Source organism: Bos indicus x Bos taurus, chromosome 21 (assembly GCF_003369695.1).
Source record: "Bos indicus x Bos taurus breed Angus x Brahman F1 hybrid chromosome 21, Bos_hybrid_MaternalHap_v2.0, whole genome shotgun sequence".
Classification (NCBI taxonomy): Eukaryota; Metazoa; Chordata; class Mammalia; order Artiodactyla; family Bovidae; genus Bos; species Bos indicus x Bos taurus.
In genome coordinates, this window is record NC_040096.1 from 41,814,254 (window position 1) to 41,836,047 (window position 21,794).

General features: G+C 36.7%; 1 protein-coding gene across 8 annotated transcripts in view; it reads right to left on the bottom strand.

The window, feature by feature from the left end:
- HEATR5A (HEAT repeat containing 5A) overlaps nt 1-21,794 on the bottom strand; it is a 129,340-nt gene that overhangs the window by 48,064 nt on the left and 59,482 nt on the right. For all 8 annotated transcript variants that reach the window (XM_027521777.1, XM_027521778.1, XM_027521771.1 and 5 more), the window contains 8 exons: nt 21,551-21,706; nt 19,904-20,154; nt 18,815-18,926; nt 14,329-14,481; nt 13,272-13,371; nt 4,225-4,334; nt 1,598-1,761; nt 1,206-1,381 (listed from right to left, as the gene is read on the bottom strand). In XM_027521777.1, the coding sequence (XP_027377578.1) occupies nt 1,206-1,381; nt 1,598-1,761; nt 4,225-4,334; nt 13,272-13,371; nt 14,329-14,481; nt 18,815-18,926; nt 19,904-20,154; nt 21,551-21,706 (1,222 nt within the window). The remainder of the gene's footprint in view (nt 1-1,205; nt 1,382-1,597; nt 1,762-4,224; nt 4,335-13,271; nt 13,372-14,328; nt 14,482-18,814; nt 18,927-19,903; nt 20,155-21,550; nt 21,707-21,794) is intronic.

Consider the following 21,794-nt stretch of genomic DNA (forward strand, 5'->3'; position numbering starts at 1 on the left):
TGAAGTTATTAAAAATCAACATAAATGTTATTTGTTTTCTATCCACTGAAAGTAGACTATCCAAAAGCCTGTTTCAGAAATGTGTTGCTGCCGCTGCTGCTGCTGCTAAGTCGCTTCAGTTGTGTCCGACTCTGTGTGACCCCATAGACAGCAGCCAACCAGGCTTCCCTGTCCCTGGGATTCTCCAGGCAAGAACACTGGAGTGGGTTGCCATATCTTTCTCCAATGCATGAAAGTGAAAAGTGAAAGGGAAGTCGCTCAGTCATGTCTAACTCTTAGCGACCCCATGGACTGCAGCCCACCAGGCTCCTCCATCCATGGGATTTTCCAGGCAAGAGTACTGGAGTGGGGTGCCACTGCCTTCTCCGAATGTGTTGCTGACAAGACTCAAATATTTCTGCGATTCTTCATCAAAGAGACCAAGGTAAATCCCTTACCTAATTGGTATTCTCTGGAAGACATAACTGATAAAATTATATAAAAACTATGATCTATCATTGCTGCTGGTCTAGCATAAAAGAAACAAAGAGAAGGAACATGAATGAATGAAGACAGTTAATACTTTGCAAACTGTTAACCAGCACAGCCTATGGGAGAGATTCAGTTCCCATTCAGTATCTCAGATAAAAACAGAATTTCCTGGATACTAGACATGAGTAGTAGGTTTTGATCCCCAAGAAAGATATTACCCTGTTACCCTCAATGAGAAATCATTAGCAGTCTTTGTAATTTTTAAAAACCAAAGTTCATTTCAAGTGAAGCGAATCTACCAAATTGAAGACTAATCTGTTTTAATCTAATTTTTCTGAAACTGAAGATATAGTATGAGATCTTGTCTATTCAGACAACCAGTGTTTCTGTTTGCAATACTGGCTCATAAATCACTGTTTTTTTGTGTCACTGAGTTTTACATTCGTATTTTCAGCTAGATGAGAAGTTAATGTGGGAAAAGCATTGCATCCACCATAGTGCCTAGCAGTTTTCAGTTTAATCACTGACTTCATTACTTCTTATTAAATATTTAGCCAACTGAATAATTAAACAAGAGCCTTTAATCTCACCTTCACCTGTCATCTGTAAGAAGTCTTTTATATTAATGAGAACTTCTGACAACTTCTTTTTTACCAGTCTATTATGCATTCACTGAACAAATTACCAAACCTGAAACACATTTCAGGATAAGTGAACCTCTGAAGACGGTTTACCTTTGAGCTTCTCCCACATGAGCGCATACAACTCCAAACAGCTTGACTGCAGAGCTAGTAACTGACAGCATTGGAGGTAAGGGCTTAGGCACCGAATCTCCCTCTACATCTTTCTCGTAAATAGAGTAAGGGTCATACTCGAGACTTCCACAAGCAATACCACTACCAAGCAGGAGCTAAAAGAAAAAAAAAAAAAAAAATTGCATATAGGGTTTTAAAACGACTATTCCGGACTTCCTTGTGGTCCAGTGGTTGGCACTCTGTGCCCTGGTTGGGTAAGGAGGATCCCACTTGCCGTGCAGTGTGGCCAATTTAAAAAAAACAACAAAAAACAAATTAAACCACAGTTCATAGGTTGAATCAATCCAAGAGTTATTGAAAAATGACCATACCTGTTCTTCAATAAATCTATGGTCAGTCTCTTGTAGCAAAGGACTTAATATTAGAAGATCATCTTGATGACAGAGGGGTGGGAGTAAAAATGCGGATGCGGCCACCTGTATATCAGGGGCGGTCAGGTCAGCAGCCAGCTCTCTGAGGATAACACTGAGGTTTCCTGTTGAGTCACAGAAAAAGAGCAATTAGCAATTTAGCAATAGCAGTTAACAGGTCTGAGAACGGGGTTTAAAGAGCCCAGGGTGAACGTTAAACTGCATTATCAGCTAACTTTAATCTATCACAGCCTCTTTAATCTGTTCTCCTCCCTGAGAAATGCCCTACCTATAAAAAGCTCAACTATGTGTTGCTGACCACAAGGATAAGAACAAACATCTCAAAGTATGTGTGTATGTATATTTTAAGCACTAAATAAATACTACTACCATCATTTTAAATAAAATGACATGGAGCATAAAAACAGAAAGAAAAAAGAGTAACAAAGGCAGACAAAGCAGGCATAATATTAGTAGTATGGCAGCCTAACTCCCCACCACCCCAGCAAATGACTGTCACTCATCCTAACCAGCTAGATCAATCTCGGTTCACCTGTACTCTCAATTGACTATCTCATCACCCTCCATACTATTTTGGAGCAATCCCTGGGAAGCATATCACTTGCATCTATAAATATTTCACTGTGTATCACTAGAGTTAAGGATGTTTTAAACAATTTCACTATCATAATTTGATGTTTTAGTAATTACTAAACAGGGACTTCTCTGTGGACAATCCTCCCTTGAAGAAGATATAAGACTCAAGACACACACACGTTAACTAAAAAATGAAGGTAGGAAATACTAAGCTTCATAGAGGATGAAAAACGAGTATATAGCTATGTTTAGAGAAAGGAGAGATTATATAAACACAGCAACTGGGGACAGTGGACAGGGATCAATAAAAGCTTAATGAAGCAAGTAAGAGTGTGTTAGTTTAGTTACCAGTATGTGATACTCAAGAAAATAATTCTATTGGTGGCATAACATGCAAGCTATGTTTGGTACTACAGCTAAATGTGAAAACAGTGGTATATCTCCATTTCTCATATAAAGTAACTGCTGGCCGCCTAACTGTCCCTGAACAAAATACTTAAAGATGATTCAGTTTTAAAATGCAAATATGCTTCTCCTGTAAAAATACACCACTTTCTGATGCTAATGAGGAGCAATTTTCAGTGTGGAGAAAATTAAAATACTTGAATGCAGATCCATAACGAAACTAAGATAGGAAATAAATATTAGGAACCCAAGTTTTGTTCCATAAACTTAAGAAAATTAAGCAACTATTGTGACAAAATTCTGCTTTTGTTGGACAACCATGATGAAAAGTTATATAAATTCTTTTTTTTTCCAGCCATGCCAAGTGGTTTGTGGGATCTCAGTTCCCTGACCAGGGACAGAAGCCAGGCTGCAGAAAAGCCTGAAATCCTAACTAGTAGGCCACCAGGGAAATCCCCAAAAGAAATAGATTTGAAGTAATGATTAACTTAATTTGGTTAGTTGAAAATTAAAAAAAAAAAAAAAAGATGCTCCCATTAGAGGCCATTTTCAACTTTCACCTCTTAAAACAAGCATCTTAAAGTATTCAGTAGTAGTAGCAATACATTTTCTTAAAATTGTATTTGAAATTTATAAGAAAGGGTACAGAAGTAATTGCAAAATAAGGGCAAGCTTTTTTTTTTTTTTTTTTTTTACCAAATGCAGTATTCAAATATTCTGAAGTCATCTTGAGCCCAATAAAAGCAAAACCTACATTATAAACTTTATAAGATAAATTATACCTTGGTATACCACTCAAGATTAAAGTGCTATCTGGACAGAGTTAAGAATGGAATAATGGAAGGCAATGTGTACAATAGATATGCACTCTAGAAGGAAAACAGGGAATGGTCAAATTTCTAATTGACTTGCATTATGTATTCTGTAGAAAACCCTGGAGTAGAACCAAGACTAATCTTTGGGACTCATTCTCTCTCACACATTGAAACTAGGGACATTTTTCTCAGAAGAGAGAAGATAGCAAGACATGAAACATTTTCTTTTTTAATGTATTTTATTTACTATAAATTGATTGATGATTTCGAATTGTGGTGCTAGAGGAGACCTATGAGAGTCCCTTGGACTGCAAGGAGATCAAACCAATCAATCCTAAAGGAAGTCAACCCTGAATATTCATTGGAAGAACTGATGCCGAAGCTCCAATATTTTGGCGACCTAATGCAAAGAGCTGACTCACTGGAAAAGACCCTGATGCTGGGAAAGACTGAAGGCAAAAGGAGAAGGGGGCAGTAGAGGATGAGATGGTTAGATAGCATCACTAACTCAATGAACATGAACTTGAGCAAACTTTGAGAGATAGTGAAGGACAGGGAAGCCTGGTGTGCTGCAATCCATGGGGTCGCAGAGAGTCAGACACAACTTAGCCACTGAACAACAGTGTATACTATAAAACGGTAAACATATGCGTTAAGACTGAACTCCCAAAATCTCCTGAACACAAAGCACGAAGTAACTGCCATATAATCCATTTGTTCAGGCACTGTATTAATCACAAATAGTAAAACATTCAGGTGTAAGGCACTTACCTTCATAGGTTTCAGGAGATAATAAAATCAACAATTCATAAAGCCTTTGTCTATAAACTACTGATGGTGTTTTCAAAGGACTTCCATAGGTTTTTAGTATTGAAGAGAGCCTTAAAGTAAAAGAAAAAGTATATGTTAAGTGTTTAAGTTATATAAAAATGTATAAATATTCAACATATTGACATATAAAGATAAATGACATATATAAATGACATATAAAGATAAAGATAAAACAACATTACTTATATATAAGTAATCATTAATGCTTTTATTTACTAAAATTATTAAAAAAATTTTTTACTGTGGACCATTTTTGAAGTCTTTATTGAATCTGTTACAATACTGTTTCTGTTCTATCTGTTGCTTTTTGGCTGCAAGGCATGTGGGATTTTAGCTCCCGGAACAAGGATCAAACCCAAACCCCCTGCACTGGAATGTGAGCTCCTTAGCAGAGAACCACCTGGGAAGTCCATATTTATTATTTTTTATAATGCGTAACCTGAAGTTAAAAGAGGAATTACAAGTGTCAGATATGAAAACCATTTAGCTATTTTTTCTATCATACGTCATAAAACTATATATATCTAAGGTTGTTACTATTTTGTCTGTTAGCTGAAACTCTTACTAAACCCCCACATTTACAACACTGCATTTATGAAAACTAAATTGTTATGCAGAAAAGGAACAGGCCAAAGAAACAGGAGACGCAAAGATCTAGGAAAAAATCCAAGTGTTAGAAAACTTCATCTGGAATGCACTCACCAAATAACAATGAATCATCAAAATACACAGAATCATGAAACAAATTCACTTTTGAGAAAGCAAAAGTGGAGCCAATGTTTCCCCAAAAGCTCCAGTCATAAAAGCTCTTATCACCTCCTCTTTTCACTCTCTTTCATTCACTTTAATGTACTCTTTTTTTAATCTTTTATTCATTCTCACTACTGGTATTCTCATCATTTTATTGATGTTCACTCGTCTAATATTTATTAAAGGATTACTACACTTTGCCTTGTGATAAAATGGAGTGAAGCTTTCATCTCCTGTAGCAATACAGAAATTCAGTGGTATTACTTTTGCTGTGCCACTGGAATAAATTTACTATGGTGTTTTGGCATGTGGTTTCCAGGTATTCTAAGAAATCCTGGTAATGCTTATTCATGTGTGTTTGCTAGAAAAATATTGCATGCTGTTTCTTGTTTCTAAAAGAAACAAAGAATTATATATATATATTTTTTTCTTTTTTGAGACAGAGACAGAGAGACTATGATTGGTAACCTACTTCTTCAATAAAAAAAAATTTATTTATTTATTGGCTGTGCAGGGTCTTCGCTGCTGCTTGGGCTTTTCTCTACTTGCAGGATGTGGGCTTCTCACTGTGGTGGCTTCTCTTGTTGCAAAGCATGGGCTCCAAGGCATGTGGGATTCAGCAGTTTTAGCTGCCAAGCTCTAGGGCACAGGCTCAATAATTGTGGCACATGGGCTTAGTAACTCTGCAGCATGTGGGAATCTTCCCAAATGAGGGAGGGAACCCGAGTCCCCTGCATTGGCAGGGGGACCCTTTACCAGTGAGCCATGAGGGAAGTGTAAATAATTATTTTTGACTTGTCATTTTATTGAAAAAAAAAAAAGAAGAAAGTTGGTTCTATTTATTATCTCTCACCTTCGAAAACAACATTTATAAAACCTGGGGAGAATTTTTTAGTTATGAAAGTTAAAAACAAATCCACTGTATTTTTGTATTTCTCTAAAACAAGATGGGATTACGACTGATTACATGAAAAATATTTAAATTGTACTGGCAAGACGTTAAGATATTACAATTCTTAAAAATTCTGCAACATTCAGTTGGTCTAAATACAACAGAATTTAGTTCAGAGGGTTGTTTGCATGTGTGTCCATTTAAAGAAAATAAGATGAATACAAAAAAGTAAGAACTTATTCCTAAGGGTTTCTACTACTATAAGAAGGACAGATTAAAATCTCTAAAGGGCCTTCTTCTATAAATACACTTTAGATTTTGGATAAAAGATAATTTCCATTGCTAGACTTGAAGAAAGACTTTTCCAAGGCCAAGCCCATACTACCCCCCAAAATAAATGATAATAACATGCTTGAAATAAAAAAGGAGCTAAAATCAGAGTGGGAACACCAATATCAACACAAGAACCTGCAACTGAGCTTGTGCCCATGCACTGCAGGGATGATAAATGAGATCTCTTAAAGACAGTTTATCCCACAGAAATCTCAAAGAAAGGCAATGCCAAAGAATGCTCAAACTACTGCACAATTGCACTCATCTCACAGGCTTGTCAAGTAATGCTCAAAATTCTCCAAGCCAGGCTTCAGCAACACATGAACTTTGAACTTCCAAATGTTCAAGCTGGTTTTACAAAAGGCAGAGGAAGCAGAGATCAAATTGCCAACATCCGCTGGATCATCGATAAAGCAAGAGAGTTCCAGAAAAACATCTATCTCTGCTTTATTAACTATGCAGTCTTTGACTGTGTGGATCATAACAAACTGTGGAGAATTCTGAAAGAGATGGGAATACCAGACCACCTGACCTGCCTCTTGAGAAATATGTATGCACGTCAGGAAGCAACAGTTAGAACTGGACAGGGAACAAAAGACTGGTTCCAAATAGGAAAAGGAGTATGTCAAGGCTGTATATTGTCACCCTGCTTATTTAACTTATATGCAGAGTACATCACAAGAAACGCTGGGCTGGAAGAAGCACAAGCTGGAATCAAGATTGCCAGGAGAAATATCAATAACCTCAGATATGCAGATGACACCACCCTATGGCAGAAAGTGAAGAAGAACTAAAGAGCCTCTTGATGAAAGTGAAAGAGGAGAGTGAAAAAGTTGGCTTAAAGCTCAACATTCAGAAAACGAAGATCATGGCATCCGGTCCCATCACTTCATGGCAAATAGATGGGGAAACAGTGTCAGACTTTATTTTTCTGGGCTCTAAAATCACTGCAGATGGTGACTGCAGCCATGAAATTAAAAGATGCTTGGAAGGAAAGTTATGACCAACCTAGACAGCATATTAAAAAGCAGAGACATTGCTTTGTCCAAAGAGGTCCATCTAGTCAAGGCTATGGTTTTTCCAGTAGTCATGTATGGATGTGAGAGTTGGACTATAAAGAAAGCTGAGCACCAAGATGCTTTTTGAACTGTGGTGTTGGAGAAGACTCGTGAGAGTCCCTTGGACAGCAGGGAGATCCAACCAGTCCATCCTAAAGGAGATCAGTCCTAAGTGTTCATTGGAAGGACTGATATTGAAACTGAAACTACCATACTTTGGACACCTGATGTGAAGAGCTGACTCATTTGAAAAGACCCTGATGCTGGGAAATATTAAAGGGAGGAGGAGAAGGGGATGACAAAGGATGAGATGGTTGGATGGCATCATCCACTTAATGGACATGAGTTTGGGTAAACTCCTGGAGTTGGTGATGGACAGGGAGGCCTGGTGTGCTGCGGTCCATGGGGTCACAAAGAGTTGGACATGACTGAGCAACTGAACTGAACTGAACTGAAAGACAGTTTAAATAGTCCCAGGTCCTGGCAGAGGCAGAGGAATACTGAATTAAACACAGTTGAGGGCAGAATTAGTTAACTGCAAGAAGCTGTGGAAGAAATCACAGAAAACAGCAGAAAGAAAAAAATATTAGAAGAGACATGGTTTCCCAGATAGTGCTAATGGTAAAGAACCCACCTCCCAATTCAGGAGGTATAAGAGACATGGATTCAATCCCTGGGTTGGAAGATTCCTTGGAGGAGGGCATGGCAACCCACTCCAGTATTCTTGCCTGCAGAATCCCAGGGACAGAGGAGCCTGGTGGGCTATAGTCCAGTGAGTTGCAAAGAGTCAAATGTGACTGCAGCAACTTAGCACAACACACACGAGAGACATGGAAGACAAAACAAAAACACTGAAAATCTGTCTAACCAGAGCCCCAGAAGGAAAGTTTAACAAGGAAGGAAAACAGGCAATATTTGAAGAAATAACGGCCTTTCTTCCAGGACAACTGAAATATACGAATCCAACAAAATATACACCACATTGGATAAAGAAATATACAGATCCTTTTAACTAGGAACAATGCAATTATATTAACAATCTAACGAAACTGTAATCTAGAAACTGCTCCATACATTTAGAAATTTTAAAACATAATTTTAAACAACTCCAAAGAAATTATAATGAAATTGAAAAATACATAAAATTGGAAAAAAATGGAAATAGTATATGTTAATACTTTTATGATTGAGCAACTGAATCCTTACAGGGAAATTTATGACCTTAGCTTATATTAAAAGAATTATAAGAAATTCAACAAGCTAAGCTTTCAAATTAAGGTGTTAGAAAAAGAATTTAAGAACAGGAGTAATGACAAGTGATAATTAATGAAATAGGAAACAAGTTCAACATAAGCAAAGTTACTTTTTGTATAAATGAATAAAAAAAAACCCTCTCATGAGATGGGTCAGGAAAAACAGAATAGAAGGCATAATGAAAACTTATCAGAAATTGATAAAGGGACATGACAGATACAACAGAGATTAAAAAAATAAGAGAATACTAAGAATAACTTCATGCCAAAAAAGTTGAAGATGAAGATGCAATGGGAAAATTTCTGGAAAAATTTAACACACAAGCAAAACAGAACCCCAAGCCAGATCTCAAACAGTTAAAGCAATTAAGGAAACGAACTATGTAGTTTAAAATAATTCCCACAAATCAAACAGCAGGTCCAGACTGTTTTACAGAGGGTTTCATGTGACACACCATTTCAATCTTCTAAAAGCTCCTCGTTATAAAACATTCACCTACTTCATTCCATGAAGCTAGTATAGCATCATTGAAAACCTGAGGGTTGCTGCAGCACAATAAAGAAAATTATAGGGCAGTCTCACTGATAAACATATGTGAAGAATCCCAGACATAAAAAACCAAATCTGTAAGTTTACAAAAAAGGATAACTATTTCCAAGCTCAGTTTATCTCAAGAATGCAACCTAGTAAAAAATTAGTAAAATTTGTTACATTAAAATTATCAGATTAAACCACTTTATAAACATCAAAACCGGACTCTCCTGGTGGTCCAGCAGTTAAGAGAAGCTGCCTGCCAAAGCTGGAGACTTGAGTTTGATCCCTGGTCCAGGCAGATTCCAAATGACACAGGGCAATTAAGCCAACATACCTTAAACACTGAAGCCCATGTTCCGCAGCAAGAGAAGCCACCATAATGAGAAGCTCATGTACCGCAATTAGAGAGCAGGCCCCCATTTGCTACAACTAGAGAAAGTTCACATGCAGCAACAAAGACCCAGTGAAGCCATAAATAAATAAATGAAATGAAAAAAAAAAGCAAAACCCAATGAAGCCCACTGGCCACAACTACTGAGCCTGTGTGAGAGCCTGTGCACCCACAGCCTGTGCTTCGCACAGAGTAGCCCTGCTCACCACAACTAGGGAAAGCCCCTGTGCAGCAATAAAGACCCAATGCAATCAAAAAGAAATAAAATAATAATAAAACAAAAAGCCTGTCACAAAATTATTCTTATTTGTGAAACATGAGAAGCATTCGCTTTAATAAGCCACTTCTATTCAGTTTTAAATTGTAGTCATCTGGTTACCACATAGGGGAGCGACAGAACACAAATAAATATATGAATAAATATCATAAAGGGAGAAATCCTAAAGAATCTACAAACAAATGCTTGATATAGGAAAGTTTAGCAAGGTGGCTGGATATAAGGTCAATTATATTTTTTAATACACTAGCAATAAAGAGATTATAGAGACACACACATACTCACTCCGACATACTTATTTAATAACTGCAAAGAAAAATAGGAAGTAACTAGCTAGGAATAAATGTTTTTAAAGACATATAAGACTTTCACATAGAAAAATTTTACACTTTGTAACAACCTCAACAATAGTAGAGGTATTATGTTTATGCATATTATAAAAATGTCAATCATCTTCAAGTTTATCTACAGATTCAATTTAACTCCAAATAAAATTTCAACAGGAGATAATCAAAACTGCAAAAAGGCCAAACTATGCTTAAAGATGAAAAAGGCCAAAAAGTTTGCCCTAACAGACATTAAAATTTATCATTATTATTATACAGTGTAGTATGGGCACAGAAATGGGCAAACCCATCAATAGAATATGGTAAGAAAATGCAGAAACAGACTGTGCTCTGGCATTTACCAGAGAGAGAAAGCATGGATTCCTTTAGTAAAGTATGGGACAATGTGTTATCCATATTAAAAAAGAATGAAATTGGAACCCTATGTCATTCCAAACACAAAAATAAAGTCCAGATGGATTAACACAAATGTGAAAGACAAAAACCTTAAACATTTTAGAGAGAGGAAAAACTGTATCTTTATAACCATGCAGGAATATTTTATAAATCAAAAGAAAGTACTAACCAAGAAACCTATATGCAGGTCAGGAAGCAAGTTAGAACTGGACATGGAACAACAGACTGGTTCCAAATAGGAAAAGGAGTATGTCAAGGCTATATATTGTCACCCTGCTTGTTTAACTTATATGCAGAGTACATCATGAGAAACACTGGGCTGGAAGAAGCACAAGCTGGAATCAAGACTGCTGGGAGAAATATCAATAACCTCAGATATGCAGATGACATCACCCTTATGGCAGAAAGTGAAGAGGAACTAGAAAGTCTCTTGATGAATGTGAAAGAGGAGAATGAAAAAGTTGGCTTAAAGCTCAACATTCAGAAAACTAAGATCACGGCATCCGGTCCCATCACTTCATGGGAAATAGATGGGGAAACAGTGTCAGACTTTATTTTTTGGGGGGGCTCCAAAATCACTGCAGATGGTGACTGCAGCCATGAAATTAAAAGACACTTACTCCTTGGAAGGAAAGTTATGACCAACCTAGATAGCATATTCAAAAGCAGAGATATTACTTTGCCAATAAAGGTCCATCTGGTCAAGGCTATGGTTTTTCCAGTAGTCATGTATGGATGTGAGAGTTGGACTGTGAAGAATGCTGAGCGCTGAAGAATTGATGCTTTTGAACTGTGGTGTTGGAGAAGACTCTTGAGAGTCCCTTGGACTGCAAGGAGATCCAACCAGTCCATTCTGAAGGACATCAGCCCTGGGTGTTCTTTGGAAGGAATGATGCTAAAGCTGAAACTCCAGTACTTTGGCCACCTCATGTGAAGAGTTGACTCATTGGAAAAGAGTCTGATGCTGGGAGGGATTGGGGGCAGGAGGAGAAGGGGACGACAGAGGATGAGATGGCTGGATGGCATCACTGACTTGATGTGCATAAGTGGGTAAACTCCAGGAGTTGGTGATGCACAGGGAGGCCTGGCGTGCTGCGATTCATGGGGTTGCAAAGAGTCGGACACGACTGAGCGACTGGACTGAACTGAACTGAACTGAACCAAGAAGTAAAAGACTCATAAATCTGACATTTAAATTAAGAATGTCTGCAGGGCCCAGGTTCAATCCCTCGTCAGGGAACTTAAGATTCCACAAGACATGTGGTACAGCTAAGAAAAAAAAAAGAATGTCTGTTAATCAAATCATTATTTTACCTAAAAATAGGTAAATATATGCATGATAGGGATTTCAAAGAAATAGTGAGAACAATAAACATACAGTATGACACTTAAAGCATCAGGAACCAGATACATATAACATCATAACGAGATACCAATTTACACCTATTGGATTAAACAAGAGTTGATACCTGAGTAAGTGTTGGTGAAGAAGTAGATTGATGGGTACTCCCATTAATATGGATATACATATGAAAAAATTTTGGAAAATAGTTTGGCTATTTCACTGAACAGGAAGGTAAGTTGCTGTACATTCAATTAAATATTAAATAGCAACAAACAAGAACATACTTGCATGTAGAGGAAGTTTAGAAATATCATGTTGAGTAAAACAAGTTAAGCCTCAGAAACAATATGATACCATCTGCCTGATCAAAACCAAGCAAAACTAAACAAGGAACTGTTTAGGGAAACATGTATATGTGATACACTTTTGAAAAATACAAGAAAATGACAACTCTAAAATTCAGGATAGTGATTACCTCTAAAGTAGGGCAGAAAGAATGGTATTAAAGAGGAGCACACAGATAAAACTTCAAAAGTTATCAGTGTTCTAGTCCAGGGATAGCTAATTTGGGCCCACTTCCCCTTATTATTAATAAAGTTTTACTGGAACACAGCTGCATTCATTCATTCACAGATGAGCTATGATTGCTCTTAAGCTCCAAGAGAACTGAGCCAGTGCAACTGAGACTGTGTGAACTGAAAAGCCTAAAATATTTACTCTCTAGTCTGTTACCGCAAACATTCATTAACCTCTGCGCCAGTTGTGCTGAACTCACAGGGGTTCACTTTACTGTTATGCTTCATAAGCCATAATCTGAACTGTTTTTTTCTTATTTTAGAATTTTCTTCAGCTTTTTACTTTAAAATAATTATAGTTTCATAGGAAGTTGCACATGTATTTTTCCATATACATAAAATGTTGTATTATTAAACACTTTTTGGAAAATCTTTCCCTAAACTGTACATTTCATTAATTGGGAAATTATTAGTGACCATGACATAAATTATATTTAAAAAATATAAATCAAACATGAAAAATATGAACAACAAAAAACTGAAACTGTTAACAAGCATCTGGTTCTTAAGAACACAGAACAGCGCTAACAAACCAATGAAAATGCATACCTGAAAATATTAACAGGCTTAATATTTACTTTCTTGGTTAAATCTGACTGTATGGAAGATACATTATCCACCAAGTAACTTTCCTTCCCTTTTAATATGTATTTTTCAAGATCCTACCCTAAAAAAAAAAAAATCATGTAACTAAATGTTTGCCTTCGTCTACAAATGGAACACCATTCACCAACTACAGAAACTTGGCTTCATTAATGTACTTCATACAATATTATATAACCAGCGGGTAACTGATTGCTATAAGTCTGTATCAAATCTAATAGTGGATCCTTACTGAGTTAGCAAATCCACAGTGCAAGGAAGTGGTGGAAGAAGATGCTGAATTACTTCCTCAGTAAGGAGATCACCGCAGTGGGCGACAAAGCTCTTGATAGCTGAAAAACAGAACAGACCTTGACTTAGCAGAATGTAATGAAGCATGAAAAAAAGCATTCAATTTTGGTACAGCATTCACATTTTTTTAAGAATAAAGAAATGTGTGAAAACCAAAAAAATTCTTGAAACTCTAGTAAAAAAAGGAAACTAGTGGCTTCTACTTCCAGTGAAAGTGAAAAAAACAAAAAAACAAATCAAACTTCCTAGAATTACTAAAAGAGACGGAAAACCAAATCAACAAAATGTTGCTTTCTTGGGGCTTTATTCAGCCCTTAAACTCAAAGTGGACCTTCAAGTCTACCAATTCTACACTAGTTCTGAGGAACCCGGTTGCCTTTTAAGTCAGCATGTTAGGTTTCACAGATGTTACCTGAAACATACAAGTTCTATAAGGAGTTATCACATATATAGAAAAAAGTAAATATTTAAAATTTAGACTCAGATTCAAGGAAGCATTGATTTTGGTTTTGTTTATTCGTGTCATTTTTACTCTTAAAAAAGATGCTTTTCTAAGAAAATGTGCTTCAAAAAAAGTCCGTGCTTCCATGTCTTTTCCTTAGCTTAAATTTTCAATGTGGATACTATTTTTAATGGTCTGTGTGTTGTAGAAGGGTACAACTTTCACATATATAAAAAGCTAAATAGAAACCATACTTAGTTGATATTAATTAACTTCAACCCTAGTTTTTCTGAAAAGGGAAATGAATGCCCACTTAACACAAAGCAATCTTGACACTTCTCAAGTAGATCATATTATAATAAAATATCCCAAAGAGAAGAATGCTTAAATTTGTTTTTTTACATGATACTTCTATTATAATTGCCAACATATCAATTATTTCAATAACAAAAATCACCAGAAGCAGATTCTCCCCCTCAAGTTAAAACATACAAGTATATGTGAAGTTAAAAGATGGAAAAAGCCAGAGGAAAGGGAAAGACCAAACTCAACCTACCACAGAGAGCACCAGCGCGTCCTTCCAAGGTTACCTGCCATGTGAAGGAGTCTCCTCGGCTCTTTTCTGTTTCTAGATCTTTAGGAGACACTGGGAAGACACACTTCCACAAGAGCAGTACTCGAGCAAGGTGATGACTGACAAATGCAGGACCTGTAATTTATTCAACTTGTCACTTGTACAAGAACCCGAAGTGGGTACTCTTTAAAACCCTTCCCTTTTAAAAGAAACATATTTGACTCCACTAGTGCTGGATTACTTCATTCCTCTAGTTCCAACAAATGTACTACTGGATCAGTGACTATCTGAAGGCACTGGAGTAGAGAGGAAAATCAAGGAACTGACAGCAAAGTCTAGGCTCTGGTGTCTGCTCTTCTACTACTGCTGTGAACTCTTTAAGCCTCAATTTCTTTGAACTGCAAAATGAAGCTAGAACAGCCTGCACTGTTTATCTCCAAAGATTTGTCCAGAGCCAAACAACAGAATGCACTTTAAATTGAGCCTAAAAAGCTAATGTACCTGCATAAATGCAAAGTACTATTGTTTTGGTAACAAATACTATCTCCTGAGAGTAATTCTTTTAAAAAAATATTTATTTATTTGTCTGCGTTAGGTCTTAGTTGTGGCACGTGGGATCCAGATCCCTGACCAAGCATCAATCCAAGGGCCACCTGCACTGGGAGCTCAGAGTCTTAACCAGTAGATCATCAAGGAAGTACCCTAATTCTAACTTTTGATAGCAACTTGCTCCAGGTCAAAAATCAGACATGATTAAATCCAAAGGCAAATTTGATTTCAGAGCAACATTTATAAACTGAATACAGCAAAATTAGCCATATTCACTCCTTGCTTATTATTTCTTTGATGAAGTAGTACTAAAAACATCCTAGGAAAATAAGGAAACTGGAGCAAGGCAATTAGGAATAAGTGACTTTAAAAGGTTTCTGTGAGTGTGCACACAGGCACATTCATATACAGTGGGCTGTGGGAATAGAGAAAATTCTGAATGCAAAATTTAGTCAGACACCAAAAAACAAAGCAGGTATGCTGTCACTGGAAATATCCACAGTTAACAAAACGTTTCATAGTATTTGCCCTTAACTCAACAGTGAACAAAGTAGCATCACTTTTCAGAGAGGTATGAGGATAATTTATTTCAGAAGTGTATGTAAAGTAAGTTAATAAACGTGAGTTTACAGTAATTACAAAGTTATACAAGAGTAAGTTTATTCACACCAAGAATAACACTGGATCTAACAAAAACCAAATACACATGTAGATGCCTGCAATTGAATCAAAGGCACTAACATGACATCAGAGAAACTGAAGTGTAGCAAAAGGGGTTAGAAGTGTTCACATTTGAGAAAAGGATTTAAATGTGGTCTACCTGAGTTTAGGTTTGTTCAGAACAGTGAATATATTAAAAATGACAATGAAAACTATAAATGGTGAAGGAAATGCTGAAAATACAAAAGAGGTGTTAAAACTGCCAGGCAAAAATCAATAAAGCACTTAGTTCAGTTCAGTTCAGTTCAGTCGCTCAATCTTATCCGACTCTCTGCAACCCCATGAACCACAGCACGCCAGGCCTCCCTGTCCATCACCAACTCCTGGAGTCCACCCAAACCCATGTCCGTTGAGTCAGTGATGCCATCCAACCATCTCATCCTCTATTGTCCCCTTCTCCTCCCGCCCTCAATCTTTCCCAGCATCAGGGTCTTTTCAAATGAGTCAGCTCTTCACATCAGGTTGCCAAAGTACTGGAGTTTCAGCTTCAAAATCAGTCCTATCAATGAACACCCAGGACTGATCTCCTTGTAGTCCAAGGGACTTTCAAGAGTCTTCTCCAACATTACAGTTCAGAAACATCAATTCTTTGGCGCTCAGCTTTCTTTATAGTAGAACTCTCACATCCATACATGACCACTGGAAAAACCATAGTCTTGACTAGACAGATCTTTGTTGACAAAGTAATGTCTTTGCTTTACGATATGCTGTCTAGTTGGTCATAACTTTCCTTCCAAGGAGTAAGCGTCTTTTAATTTCATGGCTGCAATCACCATCTGCAGTGATTCTGGAGCCCCCCAAAAATAAAGTCAGCCACCGTTTCCACTGTTTCCCCATCTATTCGCCATGAAGTGATGGGACCAGATGCCATGATCTTCGTTTTCTGAATGTTGAGCTTTAAGCCAACCTTTTCACTCTCCTCTTTCACTTTCATCAAGAGGCTCTTTAGTTCTTCTTCACTTTCTGCCATAAGGGTGGTGTCATCTGCATATCTGAGGTTATTAATATTTCTCCCAGCAGTCTTGATTCCAGCTTGTGCTTCTTCCAGCCCAGCGTTTCTCATGATGTACTCTGCATATAAGTTAAATAAGCAGGGTGACAGTATACAGACTGTCACCTAAATTCCACTGCACCAAATATAATCAGAGCTCCTTGGAGAAACAATTGGTTGTAAGCTGAAGCAGAAATTATGATGTAAAAGCTGAGACATCTTGTCATGTCAAAAATAGAGATGTTATCAAAAGAACACTAGGTTCATGTTAAAAGAACACAGGGGACCTTCCCAGGTGGTACAGTAGATAAGAATCCACCTGCAAATTCAGGGGACATGGATTCAATCCCCGGTCAGGGAAGACTGCACATGTCATCGAAGAACTACTGTGCCTGTGCACCACAGCTACTGAAGCCCACGTGCTGTAAGGCCTGTGACCCACAACTACTGAGCTCATGTGCTGCAACTACCGAAGCCCATGCACCTAGAACCTGTGTTCTGCAATAAGAGAAGCCGCCCTGATGAGAAGCCCATGTACCATAACTGGAGAGTAGCCCCCGCCTGCTGCAAGTAGAGAAAGCCTTCACACAGCAACAGACCCAGCGCAACCAAAAATTAAAAAAAAAAAAAAAGAAAAAGGACATAGGAACCAACTAGCAGGGGCCCCCACAGACAATTTGAGGATCAAAGGAATAATGACTGCAATGGACTGAAACACATAAATATGTAAGAATCTGTGAGTTTATAATGACACCTAAAAGCAAAATCTCACTCATCTTTGAAATTAGGACAGTAACACATTCTAAAACCAGATAATAAAGTGAAAGAATAATGTACTTTTTTAAAAAGCCCAAGAAAACAACAATTAAAAAACACTAATTTTTTGTATTCTTTTGGTATGTTGACTATGAATATGCACAAAACAGGATGCCCTAATCCCTTATATAAAGGCTGTCTTGTAGTCTTCTTCCAATGGGATTACCCTGTTTTGAAAGCTTTTGTTCATTAAAACATTATACTTATTAAGTAGTTTATTTTCTCCTTTAATTAACCAAAAATAATCAATACGGCAGGCAAGAAACATCTAGACAAAAGTAAACAAAAACTTGACCACATTATTCCCATTGCATTGTGAAATCATTGTCTATGCCAGGGGCCAACAAGCACTTCTATTAAGGCCCGGAGAGTAAACATTTTTGGGTTTGAAAGCCATACCATCTCTGCTGCAGTTACTCAATTCTGCCACTGCAGGGCCTGAACATTAGAAACAATATGTAAACTAACGATGGTGGTTATATTTAACAAAAAGTTTATTCATGCATATTGAAAACTGACTTTCATATATTTCTCATGTATCACAAAATACTCTATTTTTGTTTTCAAACTATGAAAAACATAAAAACCATTCTTAGCTAATGGGCTGTATGAAATAGGTGGCAATCCAGATTTGGCCTATAGGCTGAACTCTGATGTAGTCCAGTAAGTCTTTTTAATCACCTCAAAAACTACTTAAAGTGGCTCTTCATTTATGATTGCTTATTTTAATTAAGCTCCTTTTAGATCAAATTACTTCAGAGGTGTCAAAATGGTTTGCTGGTCAAACCCATCAAGTTTTGTATCCTAAAACTAAACCAAACAACTATAAAAAGAAAATTATAGACTATAGCTTTAATAAAGTCATAAAACTGAGTTTAAAGTTACTGGATGTAAATAGTCATGATCATAAAATAATTACTAATTTTTTAATAAATATAATTTAAATGTGCCCTATCCTCATCAACGTAATCACCTTATTAGTGTCACTGATTCTCAGAACAATTACAGAACTGGATTCATGGGCTATCATATGTTCTCTTGCCTATCTTTAAATTGTGGAAAAACTTTTTTCATGAAGATAGATATGAATGATTTTTGGAAAAACCAGAGTTAAATGTAAAAGCTGATCAAATTGGCTTATCCTACCTAAGGCTCATAAACTGGTCTTAAAGAGAATTTCAAATAAGGACATCCAAAAACATTCTGAGAATTAGATAAAATAAGTACATGGTTTCATAAGGTGACTGCTAGGAGAAAAATTTTTCTATGACTATTTAAATTCTGGTATATATCCAACTTTAAGTTAGTCCTATCAAATCATACATTCGAATATCTATATTCAGAAAACCCCACGTAGTTTGTAGTTTTATAAGCCCTCCACAAAACTGTTACCTAAGGTCATCAGCGCAGCAATCAACAGCCATCCGGCCTGTGTGCGCTGAGCGGAAAGGCGACTGTTCTGAGCAGCAGAACACAGCAAATCCTCTGCTAACGCCATAATAATCTATTGATGTATAGAAGAAAAAGGTAAAAACAAGTATATCAGTTTATAGGTAACTTGACAAATGACAGCAACTAATAATAACAATCTCTTGAAAAATTAATTCTTACACATAATAAAGGTACATGATAAAAGATAATCATTCACATACACTACACTACAGGACAATGTCATAAAGGAAATGAAGAAAACGTTAAGGCTCCCAGGATAAACACTGGTATATTAGACTGTACACAGCAACCCTAATTCTGTATACAGCAACCCTGTAATTCTTTGTAGAGCTTACATGAAAACATTGTACAACTGTTCAAGCTGTCTAAAATTTGAATTGACTTTTAAAGAAAATTTGATTACAGGAAACTCATTTTAAAATTCTGCACACTACTGTGGCTGATAACAGTCTTTCCAAAGGTAGTATACTATATAACCATAGTTGAAAGTATTCAATAATTTTACAATGAAGCAGTTTCACAGTAAAGTGAGATTAATTTAAAATGTTATATTTTAAAAGTCTAAGAAATATTGTTTTAAAACAAAGAAGGGAGAAATAGGATATTTCACATTTATGGATAATGTATGCTTATAGAGTACATATGGGCTTCTCTGGTGGCTGAATGAGGGAGACCCAGGTTTGACCCCTTCGTCGGGAAGATACCCTGGAGAAAGGAATGGCAGAGCTGAATATATAAACCAAAAAAAAGAAAAAAGTCTTCAGGAAAAAAGTATCTTACTAACTGGAGGTATTTCTAACAAAAGGCACTAAAACCAACTCCTGTTTAAGTGTGGATATGATATTTTTAACCATCCCTTCATTTTTCACAGTTATTACATTAATGATATTTAACACTAAGCAGTACTATAGCTGACAGCTCAGAAACCTGTCTTGAATGGCTCTTACCGGGTGACACACAGGAAGACAATGAAGGTTTTTAGGAAACGCTTGAAATATCACCATCATACGTGAAGAATGAAGTCGTTACCTTGCCCTTTCCGTGAGGAATTCCTAGAGGACAATGTTTCACGGCTCCAAGCAAAGCTGCCACAGCAAAACTAAAGCCAGTCACTGCTTCAGGTGAAGACTTAAGCACGGTAAGCCTTTCGAGGCAACGATCTAAGAGTGGTGTCAGGTAGGAAGGTAGTGCCACAGCAATGCAGTGTAGACACCACGCGGCTGCTAGTCGAACGGAAATGCTAGGATGAAGAGTAACTGAAATGACATTGTCAAGGATGCCTGCAGGGATGGAATAAACAAACAATGACTCAGCTACAGAAATAAAGATGTCATCAAACAGCCAAAAGAGTAAGCGGCCACATGGATTTAAAATATATTATCTTTATCAAAAGCCAATCAGAATTGTAAAAATTAAGTGATACATAATTATAATTTTTTGTACCTAAGAATTACTTCTACTAATATATCACATGAAAATTGGCTTAAATTAAGTCAGTAGACAAAGGAAAGTTTTATTTCCTAAACAAGCCAATGTTCTGCTTACTTGATCTGAGATCATTAATGTGGTACTAGAAATTAATAACAAAAACATGTTGAGAAGAAATGTCACATCTCAGGTCAGCCTCCTTTTCTTGTAAGTCCTTTCTGGCATATTTATCTATGTAATCAGTATTCTCCCTATCCACCATATTGCTCTTACCTGAGAACAAAATGCTGAACAAAATCAAGACTTCACTAGGTCCCAGAAGGCTACTAAACCACTATGAAGACAATGAAATGCAAATACTACCACCAGTAACAAGAAAGTGTGTACTGCTACAGTTCAACATATACCTTCATCATAACGTGTAACAGTTCATGTCGACTGCTACCTTACCAATATATGCCCTACTATAAACTGCATACAAACCAAATATAATGTAAGCTCTAGCCAGCAGGAATTATGTATCACAGTCAAAGGACAAAAGCCATTAAAGATGATTTTAAATAGTAATTACATAACAAGCCTGTCACAAAAGGCCACACGCTATATGATTCTATTTATATTAAATCTCATCCAGAACAGACAAATCCAGAGACAGAAAATAGATTAGTGGTTATCAGGGCTGTAGGAGAGGAAATGCGAAATGACTGCTAATGGGTCATTTAGGACTTCTGGGGGTGATGAAAACATTCTGGAATTAGACAGTGGTAGTCTTTGTACCACTTTGTGAGTACGCCAAAACCACTGAACTGTGAACTTTAAACTGGTGAATTTTATAGTATGTGAATTATCTCTCAATAATTTTCAAAGAGAAAGGAAAGAGAATGCTTACAAGACCTTTGAGGAGGTAAATTACATGTACCATATAGAAACTAATACTTTCACTGCAGATGAAAGATGTAAGTTCAGGATTACTTCTCCATTTTTCCATGTTATGTTAAATATCTCCAGAAAGGGGGTTAGAGTAAAGAAGAGACCTAGAGAACAACCTTTATCTACAAAAGCTAAAAGGAAAAAAAAAATCAAATATATACATATTTTATATAATCTTGATTATACATATTTCGTAAAATGACCCTAATAAATCTATAATAAATGAGCGATATGAAGGAGCTTTTCTTTCTCAGAGAAAAGTTGTCTAAAAGGAAAAGTGAAAACAAAGTATTCAGACTAGTCACAAGCAACAGATACCTGCACTTGAATCCTGTAACAACGGTGCAGCCGTGGTGCCGAGACTGTGTATGAGATTTCCAAGTTCTTGTAAAGCACACACCAGCATATGCTGGCTGGCAGCTACATCTGCAGAGCCAAGCCGGGTTTCCAAATTACCATCACTCATTACAGCATCTGATAGAAACAGGAAAATTAACTAGGCATCACTGTTTTATTAAAATGTATTACAGGCAATAGGTATCAGGAGTAAAAACATATAAAG